This window comes from Prionailurus viverrinus, chromosome B4, assembly GCF_022837055.1.
Source record: "Prionailurus viverrinus isolate Anna chromosome B4, UM_Priviv_1.0, whole genome shotgun sequence".
Classification (NCBI taxonomy): Eukaryota; Metazoa; Chordata; class Mammalia; order Carnivora; family Felidae; genus Prionailurus; species Prionailurus viverrinus.
The window spans coordinates 49578734-49595514 of record NC_062567.1 but is presented as its reverse complement, the minus strand read 5'-3'; the positions used below and the strand labels follow the sequence as shown (position 1 = coordinate 49595514).

Genomic DNA, 16781 nt, shown 5'->3' with positions numbered 1-16781 from the left:
CTTGGTAATTGTTTTATAACGTGCATCAGCATTACCTGTGTGTACTGTGTAAGTACATGTTGGGATAGGGTACCCAAGCATTTTTTTTTTCTAACTGATGAACTGTACAATCAAAAACTTCTGGAGACCACAAAAATAGAGGCTCTATTTTCCTGTGGTTCAGAATTAAACATACCATCTGATTTCTTTTTTTTCCCTTCAGATAGGTATTATGGGTATCCTTCCGAAGAACAGTACTATAGTTATGTAAAAGAATATTCTTAGGAGATGCATTCTTAGAATCTATGTTGTAATCAGAACAAAAAAACTACATATATAGGGAGATAAAGCAAATATGGCATATTCTCTAAATGAAGGATATGCAAGTATTTATTGTACTCTTCTTTCCACTTTACTTTGAAGTATGTTAAAACAGAAAAGCTTTGAAATAAATTTTATAAATTGTATCAAAGAGAAAATGACTTAAGCTGCAGTTCTACTGTTCATTGATATACCTCTCTCCCAGTTAAGTGAAAATGACCTTTCTGAATCACATGAGGAAGGCACTAGCAAAGTGATGATTTTACTACACTGCTACAGATAGGCACATCTTTAAAGAAGGAATGGACTGCAACAGCAGCAACCCTGCCATTCAAATCTTAATAGTGACTGCTCACAACGACAGCTCCTGAATCTTTTAAAGCTCATAAACTCAGGATTATCTTTATTCTCCCCCCATAAAACAGGAAACAAAAAGATTGTTTTTCCCCACCACTCTCCCTACACAGCCTGTTTTACTAGTTAATACTGGAAAAAACAACACTCTCAAAAGAGGCCATACACTTAAGCAGGCACCAGTCCCTCCTTCTCTAAGAAAGAACTAGATATTTAACTAACCCATTCTCTTTAAAAGAACTAGCAAATTGCATAGATACTACCAAATAATACGAAACAGTAAGTTTAAAGGATTACTACGTATACACAGAGATGAAAATAGTAATGAGGCTACTGAGTCAAAGAGGCGGGAAAGTGATTCCCAACTTTGAATACCATAGTATGTATTTAGCAATTTTCTGTGTGATTCCAAGTACCACATCAATATTCAAGTAAAAAAAAAAACAGAGGTAATTTCTGTTTTTCTAAAAGGAAATCAAAAGGAAAATGGATCCATAACCTAAATTCAATAGCCAACTTTGAAAAATAAACATTTATTTCAAAAATAAGAAACTTAAAAGAGACCTTAGAAAAGTTTGTCACCCATGGTTTGTTCATTTGTCCACTGTAGCTTTGTAGTAACAAAAAAAAATTGAACATTTTAGAGACAAGCCTTCTAGTCTGGATTAGTGTCTGGAGTCTCTTCTACGGTCTAATCAAATCCCAAGAGAAAAGGTAAGGTACAATCTATTTTTTTTCTATCTAGTTCACCCTTGCAGTGGACTCCCTTTCAATAACAGCTTCAGTCAATTCTCTCTCTCCATTCAGGATGTGCTGAATCAGCCAGCTGACACCACAAACCAGGCAGAGTGCTAGGCTCTGGAGCTTCAACATCAATTCCTGCTCCCCGCGTATATAAAACTTATCATCTAGACTATATCCTAAATATTGAGGATACATTTCATAATCTGGTAAACATATTAACATATGTGTTACAACACATTTAAGTACAGAGACACACAGTACCAATAGTTTTGCTATTCACACACACCACTCTGCAGCAGATTGGTTACTTTTACTTCATTATTACCTTTAACATGTTCAAATTTTCTAAAATACCAACACGGGGTATTTTAAATTTTCTTGTTTTAGAGCAGAATCAAAGGACCCCTCAAACTCTAACTGTATACAGACTTTGTATTCTAAGGCCACATATACTTACCCTCTCTTAACTAGAAAGGTAAGACAAAACATACATCACTGAACTCTCACACTAACACCCAAGGGATCCCATCTGTTTATTACTGTTAACAAAAATACACAGAGTTAAAGAACAGTAAAACCTGAATTTGCATGAAAGCCCAACATAGAAACAAAAGCTATCTACTACATACAGATTTTTAGTGAAAAACTTACGTAATGAACGTCGTCTTTTGTTCTTTAATTTTCTCCTTTTGTTCATTCCAGCTTTAGAAGGAGATTCTTCTTTGGCCTTTGGCTGGCTAGAAACTTTTGAGGAGTTCTGCTGACTGAAGTGTGTGGGTACATGGCGAGCTAGCCCTCCCTGAGAAGCAAAGCTGGCATTGCAGCCACCAACAACACACTAGATAAAGATAAAAAAGGATGTCAGGGATGCCATGCAAGGCACAAGTATATGAAGGAGTGAATATTCTGTTATTTTCAGAAGTAAATGAGTAACACTATAGAACTATTCCAGATAGAAACTACGAGAGATTACTACACCCTTTCTTTTTATAAGGTGCCCCAAACAATACACATTAGGCAGTGGCAGAGCTGGGAAATAAAACTCTAGTGTCACGACTCTCCAGTTTACTGCTCTTCCCACTGTACACAAGACAAAGACAGTGAGATCTTCTTCCCAGAAAAATCGGGTTTTGAATTAATCATTTTGCTAAGAAAAACAGTAACTTTTTTTTTAAATCAGAGAATTACATATCCTGACAATTACTTGGGACTCCTAGATTTCTTTTTTAATGTTTATTTATTTATTTGAGAGACAGAGCACGAGAGCGCGATGAGCATGGGAAGGACAGAGAGAGAGGGAGAGAAAAGAATCCTAAGCAGGCTCCGTGCTGTCAGCACAGAGCCTGACGCGGTGCTCAAACTCATGACATGTGAGATCATGACCTGAGCTGAAATCAAGAGTCAGATGCTTAACTAACTGAGCCACCGAGGCACCTGGGGACTCCTAGATTTCTAAAATTATTTTTATCTTAACCATATATACTACTTCAATACATTCAGCAGCCTCCCTACTGTTCTACCCTGTTGTAACAGGGAAGAAATACAGTGATACTGACTTTTAAACAATTAGATCCAGCCACTCCGAGAAGACTTACCCTCAGGGTTGGTTTTACCCAACTCGTCAAGTTCCATTAAATACTGCCTGCCTCTTTAGCCTTCAGCACTTGCCAAGACTGAGATAACTACCCAAGTCACCTGGCAAATCTGCTACTCCAACAATGAATGCAGAACGTTTAGATATCACTAAAATTATAATAAACAAATTAGCTACAGTACAAAGTGTATGACATCTAACAAGTGAATGTTAGTAATTAAAACAAATGCCATTTACAAAATGATCACCACAGCAAAATTCATAGCTAGATTTCCAGGGGCTCTTCTATTGGTAACTAAGCCAATTTACTTAGGTTCTGACTTGACAACCAAACTCCAAGCATCCAAATCCGCCAAATCATGTCAAACACCAAATAAATCTATCACATTGTTCCTAGGTGGTTCAACGTACAATAGAGTTTATCTAGATAATACCACAAAAAAATGTACATGTTTCCAGGCTCTTTCTTTCAATCCAGGCAACTTTACCATTTTAAACTTCAACTCTCTACTAGGGATCATATCTTTATTCAGTCTCTCTAAATCTACCCAACTTAAGAAAAGCTCATCCCTTTGCAACTACATGGATGGAACTTGAGGGTATTATGCTAAGCAAAATTAGAGAAAGACAAATATCATATGAATTCACTCATATGAGGAATTTAAGATACTAAACAGGTGAACATAAGGGAAGGGAAGCAAAAATAATATAAAAATGAGGGGGACAAAACCTAAGAGACTCTTAAATATAGAGAACAGAGGGCTGCTGGAGGGGATGGGGGGGGGGGGCTAAATGGGTAAGGGGCATTAAGGAATCTACTCCTGAAATCATTGTTGCACTATATGCTAACTTGGATGTAAATTAAATAATAATTAAAAAAAAACTCATCCTCCTTTGAAGATACCCTCACACTTTCAGACTGCTTATCTACGTATCGCAATTAATCCTTTCTCCATGTATTTTGAAGGCAAGAACATACTTTTATGAATATATATACGTATACATATGTGTGTGTGTATCCAGAACCACCTTGCAAATCATAGCTATTTCTAAATATACCTGAAGAACTCAACTATTTATAGATTCTGGTAAAACTGATGCTGGCTGAAACATTTCAGAGCAAGCCCCTTAGGCAGTGCCATTCATAAATATTCTATTTATTCTGTATACAACAGACCTTTTATGGGCTTAATGGCACTCAGCATTGCTAATAAAAACCTTTGCCCATTCTAAGGTGTACACTAAGAGGCAGAGGAATGATTCAAGGTTTTAGTTCAAATACTTAAAAAAAAAATTTTTTTTTTTTTTTAAGGGCACGGGGCAGGGGGACCAGAGTGGCTCTTAGTCAGTTGAGCATCTGACTCCTGGTATCGGCTCAGGTCATGATCTCAGGGTGGTGGGATCGGGTCTGTGTCAGGCTCAAGCACGGAGCCTATTTGGGGATTCTCCCCCCCCCCCCCCATTTGCACACGCGAGTTCTCTCTCCCTCAAAATAAAATAAAAAATATTTACTCTATGTACTATGCACCATGCAAGATGCTAGAAGTATAAGGATGAATAAGACACAGTACCCCCCTGAAAGAGCTTACAATATGTCAGTAGGCATATGACACCTTAAAGAACTACAGTTAGGCTTAGGGAGCAGAGTGCTATGGGAACCCTGAAAAGGAGCAATTAACCATATCCAGTGCTTGAAAGTATTTCACTCAATTCTTTTAATACTTTTTTAAATGTTTATTTCTGAGAGAAAGAGAGACAGTCAGTTTGAGAAAGTGCACGTAGGGGAGGGTCAGAGAGAGAGGGGGACAGAGGATCCAAAGCAGGTTCTGTGCTGACAGCAGACAGCCCCAAGTGGGGCTCGAATTCAAGAACCACAAGATCATGACCTGAATCAAAGTTGGACAATTAACCAACTGAGCCACCTAGGTGCTCCTCATTCAAGTCTTACAATGACCTTATCAATAGTGTTACCCTCAGCCTGTATCAAGAATGTTCAGCTACAGATTCTGGCGATGAAAAGTTTAGCATCTAATGGTTATTGAATTCTTAGAATTAAAAAAATTATATTTAAAAAAATATATATATTTCAAGTGCCAAGAAAAAATAATGCTTTTTAAAAGTTTCCATCTCCTATTGATTACCACACTGCCATAGAACGACACTGTCCACAAAAGCCACTAGCCAAATGTTGCTACTTAACACTTTAAGGCAACTGTAACTAAGAAACAAAATTTTAATTTTATTTAAATTAATTTTTATTTATTGAGGTGAAATTCACGTAACACACTACTTTAAAGTGTATAATGCAGTGGTCTTTAGTGCATTCACAACATTGTATAACCACCAGCTAGCTCCACATCCTTGTCAAAACTTGTTATTTTCAGTTTATTTTATTAATCTTTTATTGAGGAGGGCACCTGTTGGGATGAGCACTGGGTGTTGTACGGAAACCAATTTGACAATAAACTGCATATTAAAAAAGAATAAATAATAAATAAATAAAATCTTAAAAAAGCAAAAAAAAAAAAAGTAATCTTTTACTATTAACATTCAGGCCAGCCCTTCCATTTTAATTTCCAATTAAATACCTGATACTCAATTTCACTACTGAAAAGCTTTTAAATGTATCTGCAATAGCTTGCTATATGAATCTACCTCTCCAACTACAAATTTTTGAAATCTAAATAAAGATCAAGTATTCAGCATCTGAAATGAGAAGGCTTAAGTAAAATTACCCTCACTGGTTAGTTTTACACTGTCCAACACATTTTAATCATTAGATACCTATAGTACTAAGCACTTGAAATATGGCACTTCTTAAAAAATATTTTAAGTATAAAATATGCACTGAACTTTGAAGGTTTAGTACCCAAAAAAGCAAAAACTTTCATTAATTCTGTATATTGCTAAGATGTTGAAACAATACAAGGAGTTAAGCCAAAGATATTGTTTAAATTATTTTCATCCATTTCAATTATTTTAATGAAACACTGGAGAATTTAAAATTATATATTTGGTTCACACATTTTTGTGTAACACAGTACTGCACAGAATAAAGCCACAGAGTATTTATTTTTCTTACTTTTCAATTTTAGAAGATATCATCCCTGTATTTCCTAACATCTACTTTAAAAACATACATTAATTGTCTTTGGTGGCCCATGTGTCACATACTTTAAGGAATACAATGTAAGTAAGATAGTCTTTGCCCTGGAACTCCCAGTTTAATATTGGTTATTCAAACAAATCTGTTGGAAAAACATCACATTTCAAACTTCCGAATAGCTACCTGAATACAATTAAGGCAGAGATGACAGTAACAGTTTCAGATTCAAGCCCTCAGGTTTAAATTCAGAAGGATTTTGTGATATAATTCCATCCAGCATTACCCTTAATTATAAGGGTCCCAATACACTAGCAGATACATTTTGTCCCAGAATCCTTCAAGACTGCAATGAATAGGCCCTGAAAGCATCTAGAACTGAGTAAATATCACAAGTGTATTTTAATCAGTGGTGATTCAATGCTCTGGAAACGAATAATGAGAATTCTACTAGAAAATAGTTTTATCTTTGCTTTTAATCATTCATCCATCAAGAATCATAAACAAATCTAAAAAAGAAAACCTAAAAGTACAATGAGAATTTAAAATGAAGAGAGTCCTTTATTAAAAAGAAATACGAGAATCACACACATTTCACTTAAATACAAATTTTACCCTAGAAAATAATTTTACGCATCATCTAATGAAAATTCCATCCATTATGTATATATCACAGAGAACAAGGTAAGAGACAAATCAGCTATTGCCTCAAGTGGACTTTCATTCCTCTCAACAAGAGCATTTCATGGTGAATGTGGTTTTAATGTTCAAAGATTCATTTTTTCCCCAACACATACAATGATCCATGAATTCAAGCCACCACATTGATGTCCTGATTTCAACAATCAGGGGAAAATCTGGTTGTTGGATGGATACCAAATGCTTTAAATGATCTATTTCCCAAATCCACTGAAATACTCTCTATATACTGACTACTGTTGTGGTCAAGCAGCTGTTCTAAAATGTGGAATCACTGTTTTTATTTTTTGCCCCAAACATGTTCAAATTAAGCAATACTAACAATGTCTTTTCTAGTACTAAGACTGCCTTATTCATATATTCCCAGAAGTGCTATGAAAATCTACAAGGGGCTACTGAAACACCGAGGACAAAACATCAGTTTCACAGGAGACATGGTAGTATTTATTAATAAAGTAGGTAATCTAAAGAAAAATAAAAATTCCGGGCGGGTAGAAATGTTGGTTTTTTTAGTTGTGACAAATGTATCACAGTAATATGAATGAGGCAACACTAAGGGGAACAAACTAGGTGAAGGCACATAAATAGTCTGTTATATCTCTGCAGCTTAACTTTTCTGTAAATCTAACATTTTTCCAAAATAAAAAGCTTTTAAAAATTCCATGTAGAGGGATGCCTAGGTGGCTCAGTCAGTTGAGCGTCCAACTCTTGATTTTGGCTCAAGAATCTCACGGTTCCCGAGATCGGCCCCCGTGGTGGGCTCTGAACTGACAGTGCAGAACCTGCTTGGGATTCTCTCTTTCTGTCTGTCCCTCTCCACCCCTACCCTGTTCACATGGGTCCACACACTTGCTGTCTCTCAAACAAACAAACAAACAAACAAAAAATCCAAGTAGAAAGCACAGCCACAATGATTGTGATTCATTTGAGAACTACAAGTAGTTCTTATGGCTGGAACACTACAGTAAGGAACAAATGAGTCATGAAGCAGATAAATAACAGGTATGAAGATCTTATTATGCATCATGCTAAGAAATAGGGATTTTAATTTGGAAAGAGAAGTTATCATGGATTTCAAACTGAGTGACTAACAGAACCACAGAAGATAAATGGGGGATAAAAGAGTAGAGTGAGAAGTAGCAGTCATATTCAAAATATAATGAGGATCTGTGCCTGGGTGGCTCAGAGTTAAGCATCTGACTTTGGCTCAGGTCACGACCTTGCGGTTCATGGGTTCCAACCCCACATTGGGCTCTGTGCTGACAGCTCAGAGCCTGGAGCCTGCTTTGGATTCTGTGTATCCCCCTCTCTCTGCCTGTCCCCGATTCGTGCTCTGGTCCCTCTCTCAAAAATAAATAAACGTTAAAAAAATTTTTTTTTAATATACAGAGGGTCAAATTGACAGGATTTGCTAATGTATTTACAGGAGTACAGGAGAAGTTAAGAGAGGAATCAAGAATGATACAGGGCTCTTAAAGTCAGAGCCCTTGATCTTACTATTTACCGAGTCTAGAATAGAACCACGTTTGAAATGAAAAACCTCAAGATTTTGTACATGTTAGGTTCAAGATACTCTATTAGACATCCAAGCCAAATATTCCATTCTGGAATCCAAGAGGGAATATTGTTAGGGCTAGAGATAAACATCTGAGAGTAATCAGAATATAAAAAGTATTTACTAGTATTTAAAACCAAAGGACACCTAGGGTAAGAACTCTGAGAGCACTCTCCAACATTTAGAAGTCAGGTATACCAAGCAGAGATCAGCAAAACTGACTAGACAGGAGCAGCAGCCAATGGCTTTGGAAATAGAGGTTGGAGGGATGAAGAATAGGCAAGTGTGGTATAAAAGAGGCCTAGAAAAGAAAGGTTACATCAATAAAAATAAGATCCCAAATGTGACATGCACACAGTACACACAGCATATCTTTTTCCCCTCAATGCTTTCTCCCCCCTTTCAAAGACCATTGAACTGGCAGTCACATTTACCATAGAAATGCTGCTTAGTTAGTATACAGTACCTGGTAAGAGAAATATCTTGTAGAACAGTAATTCTGAAACCTAAGCACACATCCAAATCACCTAATTTTTTTTAAAAAATGTAATTTATTGAGAGAGAGGCAGAGCAAGCAGGGAAGAGGGCAGAGAGAGAGGGAGAGAGAGAATCCCAACCAGGCTCACGCTGTCAGCACGGAGCCCAGTGCAGGGCTCAAACTCACGAACTGTGAGAGTAGGATACTAAACTGAGTGAGTCACCCAGGTGCCCCTCAATTTTTTTAAACATAGCAAAATGCCTGGCTGTGTGCCCCAGATTCTGATTTAACTAGTCCTGGATGCAACTCTAGCACCAGGATTTGGACAGCCAGTAGCACAGTTCATACGGTAAAGGAAGAACTACTTCAGTCTTAACAGCTTTCCAAATAATGAGATCCCTGTCATTGTCCAATGGTGACCAACTCGTTTTTCTTTTGGGGGAATAAAGGGAATCATTTTTTTGTCTTTTAGAATCATGATGACCAATGCAGTTATTATTCTTATTTATAGTCAAATAATTCCATGTTTGGTCAGCAAGAGCCTCCTAATAAGCACTGGCTGCCAAGGCTAGGGAGCTTCAAATTTTTTTTTTCAATGTTTATTTATTTTTTGGGGGGGACAGAGAGAGACAGAGCATGAACAGGGGAGGGACAGAGAGAGAGAGACACACAGAATCGGAAACAGGCTCCAGGCTCTAAGCCATCAGCCCAGAGCCTGACGCGGGGCTCGAACTCACGGACCGCGAGATCGTGACCTGGCTGAAGTCTGACGCTTAACCGACTGCGCCACCCAGGCGCCCCAAGGCTAGGGAGCTTCAAATACAGACATACAAAATGTCAAAGAAGAATTAAAGATAGGAGAATAGGGTATTTAAAGCTTCATATTATTACAGAGAATGTGTCTTAAAAAGATTCTTACAAATATATATATTAAAATACATATATATATGAGGTGATGGATGAGTTAACTAGATGGAGAGAATACTTTCACAACTGTGTACACGTATCAAATCACCACGATGTATAATGTAAATTTCTTACAATTTTATTTGTCAATTATACCTCAAAAACCTGGGGAAAAAAAGCAAGCGATTTAAAAATTATCAAAACAACTATCATTACAAAACAGGTCCATTAAAGAACATGAGAAAGAAATTATCTCATCATCCACCACAGTGAATACCAGTATCATTCACTATGTAACAAATTACCAGAAACTGCCTGAATGCACAACTGTAAAATTATCATAGGTTAAATATGGTTTGATAAAAAATTTTTTCTTTATCAAGAATGTAGGCTAGGGTTTTGATTCCAAAACACCTAAAAAGAATGGTTACTTTATGTATCAAGCTTGAAAGAAAATCTGAGTTTTCAAGCACTACTCTAACACAATGAGAAGTTATTCAAATGTGTCAATATTACAAATGGAGTCAATCATATTGAGCTACAGGACGCTATCTGCTAAGGAAAAGTCACAATAAATAAATTAACCCGAGATAATTAAATAACTATACTCTGTTCAAAGTAAGGAGAAACATGTAAGGGAAGCAAAACTACATATCGAGCTTATCTCATAAAGAGTATAACTACATAATTTCAAACATATACAAATCCATCAAGACAAACCACTGCCCCATTAGCAATAAAGGAAATCAAAAGAATCACCAAACATGCTGTATATAACTACTTTTTTTTTTCTTCAGTTAGGCAAAATATGTATTTCTAAGTGTGGTGGTATTGAAGCCACTTGGCTCTGATAAAGCTTAACACCAGATAACAAGAATCAAATTTAAATTGAAAAGGAAAAAAAAGAAGACCAAGAGAATAGTTTAAAATATTGCCATATTCTACTACTGTGAACACATGTAATGTTTTGTTTGCTTTTAAAGATTTTAAGTAATCTCTACACCCAATGTGGGGCTCAAACTTACAATCCCAAAATCAAGAGTCCCACGCTCTACCAACTGAACCAGCCAGGCATTCCAACACATGTAATGTTTTCCAAACCTTTAATAACTAAAATATTTCACTACATTTAACAAAATGGCAGCAGCAACTCCCCTTCCCACAAAGTCTAAATGTATATATAAAGCACAGGTATATATACCTGACAAAGTGAACGTGAGGTGGGGGAATTTTATCTAGGAACAATCCTTGTACTTTAATTATCAAATATAAATATCATAAAAGCCCTTGGCAAAGAAACTGTATTTGCATTTTAAGAATACATTGATTTTAAAAAACTAAAGTTTCATAAGCTAACATGATTATTTTCATATGATACTATCTTCTTATCAGACATTAAGTTTAGGAAACATAAAACTAGCCTTAAACCTAATGACACATCCACGACTTTCTTTTATTTCTAATAACAAGTTACTTAGGTCTTAATGACTTTCAGTTTCAAGCCTCTGCCATTGCCAACACTACAATGGAGCCTACTACCCTTCAAATATTTAGACAGTTGCCCCAGAAACTACATATATATTCAGATATATATATTCAGATATATTCAATATTTTAAAATCTGATTAGATGAGCATCAAAATAATAATAGTCATGAATTACAAACCAAGGAATAAAACAAGAACACAAGTTAAGGGGCACCTGGGTGACTCAATCAGTTAAGCATCTTACTTCGGCTCAGGTCATGATCTCATGGTTCGTGGGTTCAAGCCCCAGCTTGGGTTCTGTGCTGACAGCTCAGAGCCTGGAGCCTGCTCCAGATTCTGTGTTTCCCTCTCTGCCCCTCTTCCACTCACGCTCCATCTCTCTCTCTCTCTCTCTCTCTCTCAAATAAACACTAAGAAAAATTTAAAACAAAACAAAACAAAACAAAAAAACCCCACAAGTCCATTCCTAAATAAATGATTAATTGGCAGACAGACATATAAAGAACAAAGAAGGCTCTATAAGTAGAATACTTAACAAAAAGTTTAGATTGAGAAGCAGAAAACATACTCATTTTGTAATCCTTATATTAATAATTGATTCGGCCAAGAATCATCAATAGAAACTAAAACTAATTCCAATGGGAAACAACTTATTTACGTACGTTCAAAGTATCTCTCCAAAACTATTATAAAGGGACAAAGAATAAGTTTACAGTGGAGAACTTGGCAAATTCCACCTTCATCAAGTGACCTAGGTAACATTATCTACGATGGAACAAACTGTCATCAAGTATCCCTTGACATAAGAGTGAGAATTTTGTTGTATTTTCTCCAAAAATTCATAAACCCAATCTCATCATTCCCAACAATCCCAAAACAGGGAATATACTACAAAATAAAAGGTTTATATTCTTCAAAAATATCAGTGCCATGAAAAATACAGAAAGGCTGAGAAAACTTTATGAAAACTAAATGCAATATGAGATCCCCAACTGGATTCTAAGCAGATGGAGAAAAAAAAAAATTAAAAACAAATAAAACCAACAAAAAAACCAAACAAACAAAAAAAAACCTGCTACAAAAGACATTAGTGGGACAATTAGTGAACTTCAATACTAATAGCATCAATGTTAAATTTCTGGGTCTTGACAACTATTCTAAGGTTACGTAAATGAATATCCTTGTTCTTAGGAAATGTACACACTGAAGTATTTAGGGATTTTGCTCCTCTCAAACGTTTTCCAAAAAATGTGTGTGTAGGTAGGTGAGGAAGGAGAAAGAGGGAGAAAGGGAAGGAAGGTAGACAGATGAAGAAACAGATGATGGATCAATATAGAACAAATGTAGTAAAAAGTTAATTGGTGAATCCGGGTTAGGATATATGGAATTTATACATTCATGTGAGAGAGAGAAAATATATGGGAGCTTTTCATCTTCTCTGCAAGTTGAAATTACTTCAAAATTAAGTTTTAAAACTCTGCATTTTAGAAAAAGCACCATAAAAAGTAAAGGAAAAAAAAAGTCAAAATAAGAAAAATATTTAATTCCTATCATAGCAGGGAAATGTTTTTCCTACTTTTAAGCAGATTAATAAGATTTCCAACCTAAAATTACAAAAATAATACAGGAAGAAAGGTAATGAAAATATACAGAAACATATTTACATTGTGTAATCATGTATTTACATTTACATTGTGTGTAACTACATGTATATATGTAGAAATGTACAATATCAATATACAGAAGCTTCCAGATGGCAGAACAAACAAAATTTTATGAGAAATGACAAGCTAGACCAAAATATCTGTTACAGCAAACATGTACACTTTATATTAAGCTATGGGGTTTTGAGAGAGAAAGAGGGCGCAAGTGAGCAAGGGGCTGAGAGAGAGAGACAGACAGACAGACAGACAGACAGGGAAGTGAGAGAGAAGCAGGGCTTGAGTTCACCAGATGGGGGACTCCAGATCAACCAAAGTGGGGCATGAGCTCACCCGATGTGGGACTCAAACTCACAAACCGTGAGATCATGACCTGAGCCGAAGCAGATGTTTAATGACTGAGCGACCTAGGGCCCAATATTAAGGTTTTTATAAATCAGAAAGAAAAAATCCAGGATGCCTGGGTGCCTCAGTTGGTTAAGTGTCCGACTCTTGATTAAGGCTCAGGTCATGCCCCTCCCCCATTCACACAAGCTTTATCTCAAAATAAATAAACTTAAAAAATAACAATAAAAAGCAAGCCTATACATAGTCTTTGACCTAGTAACATAGGTTTTAGGGATTTATATTAGCTCCCAAAAGCAGTTTATAAAAATGTTAATTACATTGTTCTTTACATTGGGGATAATTGTGCAAAAAACGATCCATCAAGAAAGGACTATTAAATATGATAAACTATCACATAGGAATACTATACAACAATTAAAAAGTAATAAATTTATAAATGTGAAGCAATGTCCAATATAGAAATGAAAACGTAAGTTACATGTAGGTGCAAAATGATTCCATTTATTTCTTTGCTTTGTACAGGTTAAGAAATCAAATAAGTACTAAAAAATAAACAATGGTTTTCTATAGATGTTAAAGTTATACTATCTTCCTGAAGCTTTTCAGAATTAAAATTCTTTAGTAGTAGCAAGTATTACATTTGTTATACTTATTTCCATGTGACAGAGTGGAAGACCAAGCAACTACTAGGAATTCAGAAAAAATTTTGCTGGTTGTGAAATTCCAAGGTCTGTCAGAGTCAGGCAAATTTAGGTACTATATACTAAGCCCTTCCTTTCCCTATTCTCCATCCCTTTTCTTTATTCAGACTTCATCCTAAAGAATTAAATATTTTTTTTTCAACGTTTATTTATTTTTGGGACAGAGAGAGACAGAGCATGAACGGGGGAGGGGCAGAGAGAGAGGGAGACACAGAATCGGAAACAGGCTCCAGGCTCTGAGCCATCAGCCCAGAGCCCGACGCGGGGCTCAAACTCAGGGACCGCGAGATCGTGACCTGGCTGAAGTCGGACGCTTAACCGACTGCGCCACCCAGGCGCCCCAAGAATTAAATATTTTTAGAAAAAACAGTACACATTAAAAAAAAACCTATATCAATTTTTAAAAACATTTTTATTTTTACTTATGTATTTTTTTCATTTTAATTTTTTTTGAAAGAGAGAGAAAGGGAGGGGCAGACAGAGAGGGAGACACAAGATCTGAAGCGGGCTCTGTACTGACAGCAGAGAGCAGCACACTTCGGGGCTCAAACTCAAGAACCATGAGATCATAACCTGAGCCGAGGTAGGGGCTTATGCTGCTGAGCCACCCAGGTGCCCCAAGGTAATTTAATCAATTATCCACACACAAAGCACAACTGTAGAGCAGCCACACTGTCATTTTTTTAAGGTATGAATAAAACCATTTTTTTTGGTGAATGCTTAAAGCATATTATAAACACAATGAAAAAGGCCAAAATATACAATGCAAACTCCTTAGAATCAAATTCCAAGCTAACATACAGTGAGAGGTAATAACAGTAATCTAAACACAAATATACAATACATATATTACACAAAAGCCATTCTGCATTATAAATTACCAGAGTACAAATGGTTAAGGACACAGACCCTGGATTTATACTACCTCTGAAGTCTTGAATCTGCCACTAACTGCCCATGACCTTAGAAAATATTTCATTTCAGGGCGCATGGGTGGCTCAGCTGAGTAAGGGTCTGACTCCTGGTTTAGGCTCAGGCCATGATCTCACCGTTCGTGAGTTAGAGCCTTGCATTGGGCTCTGTGCTGACAGTGTAAAGTCAGCTTGGGATTCTCTCTCTCTAACCCCACCCCTGCATCCCCTCTCTCAAAATAAACCAAAACTTAGAGAAAAAAAAAAGAAAATATGTCTTCTCTTCCAACATCAATCTCCTCATGCATAAAATGAGGGCAGGCACCTGGGAAGGCTCAGTCGGTTAAGCAACAGGCTTTTGATTTTAGAAGGTCATGATCTCACGATTCATAAGATCGACACCAACAAGGGCTGCTTAAAACTACCACTGCGGAGCCTGTTTGGGATTTTCTCTCTCCCTCTCTCTCTTCCTTCGTTGCTTTCTTTAAATAAATAAACTTTAAAAAAATAAAATAAGGGGCGCTTGGTTTTCTCGGTAGGTTAAGCGTCCGACTTCACCTCAGCTCATGATCTCACCAGTTCATGGGTCCCAGCCCTGCATTGGGCTCTGTGCTGACAGCTCAGAGCCTGAAGTCTGCTTCTGATTTTGTGTCTCTCTCTCTCTGCCCCTCCCCTACTCACGCTCTCAAAATAAATAAACCTTTAAAAATAAATAAATAAAATGAGGGCAAAACAGTAATTACTTCACAGAATTGTTTTAAGAGGTAGTTAAAATAGGTAATACAATAAAATATGTAGGTAATGTGCAAGCCACAAAGTAGCATTATTAAAGCCTTTGCTAATCATGATTATTTCTGACCCTTACCTTCATCTTATTCATTATACAATACTCAAACATTCAATATGAAAAACTTTTTTCTAATGTTTGTTTACTTTTGAGACAGAGAGACAGAGAGAGAGACAGAGACAGAGAGAGACAGAGCACAAATGGAGGAGGGGAAAAGAGAGATTGAGATACAAAATCTGAAGCAGCTCCAAGCTCTGAGCTGTCAGCACAGAACCTGACATGGGGCTTGAACCCACAAGCCACAAGATCATGACCTGAGCCAAAGTCGGACACTCAATTGATTGAGCCACCCAGGCATCCCAATATGAAAAACTTATGAAACCAATTGCTTATACATTTAATTTCTAGATAGTCCAGGCTCACCAGTCTACAGAACTAGGTCTGAAAATATTTCAGGGGTGCCTGGGTGGCTCACTTGGTTAAGCATCCAACTCTTTTTTTGTTTGTTTATTTTTGAGAGAGAGAGAGAGAGAGAGAGAGAGAGAGAGAGAGAACACACACACACAAGCAGGTGAAGGGCAGAGAGGAGACATATTCCAAAGGAGACATATTCCATTTCCAAAGCCCTCCAAAGAGGGCTCCACGCTGACAGCAGGGAGCCCGATGTGGGGGTTGTGGGGCTCAAACTCACAAACCATGGGATCAAGGCATCCAATTCTTGATATCAGCTTAGGTCATGATCTCATGATTCACGAGATCAAGCCCCATGTCAAGCTCTGCACTGACAGGGTGGAGCCTGCTTGGGATTCTCACTCTTTCAAAACAAATAATTTAAACTTCAAAAAAACTTTTTAAGGGGCACCTGGGTGGCTCAGTCAGTTGATTGTCCAACTTTGGCTCAGGTCATGATCTCACGGTTCGTGGGTTCGAGCCCCATGTTGGGCTCTGTGCTGACAGCTCAGAGCCTGAAGCCTGCTTCGAATTCTGTGTCTCCCTCTCTCTCTAGCCCCTCCCCTATTTGTGCTCTCCCTCTCCCCCCAAAATAAATAAACTTTAAAAAAAATGTTTTAATATTTCAAATTCCCACAATAAAGTACCATCTCTATATATAAAACATACTACTCCCTAAATAGTCCACTCATTCTTTTATGTT

At 36.9% G+C, this 16781-nt stretch overlaps 1 protein-coding gene across 2 annotated transcripts in view; it reads right to left on the bottom strand.

Moving 5' to 3' along the window:
* The window catches only part of AEBP2 (AE binding protein 2), a 72614-nt gene that overhangs the window by 15919 nt on the left and 39914 nt on the right, over positions 1–16781 (bottom strand). For both annotated transcript variants that reach the window (XM_047866943.1, XM_047866944.1), the window contains one exon: positions 2050–2236. In XM_047866943.1, coding sequence (XP_047722899.1) covers positions 2050–2236 — 187 coding nt within the window. The remainder of the gene's footprint in view (positions 1–2049; positions 2237–16781) is intronic.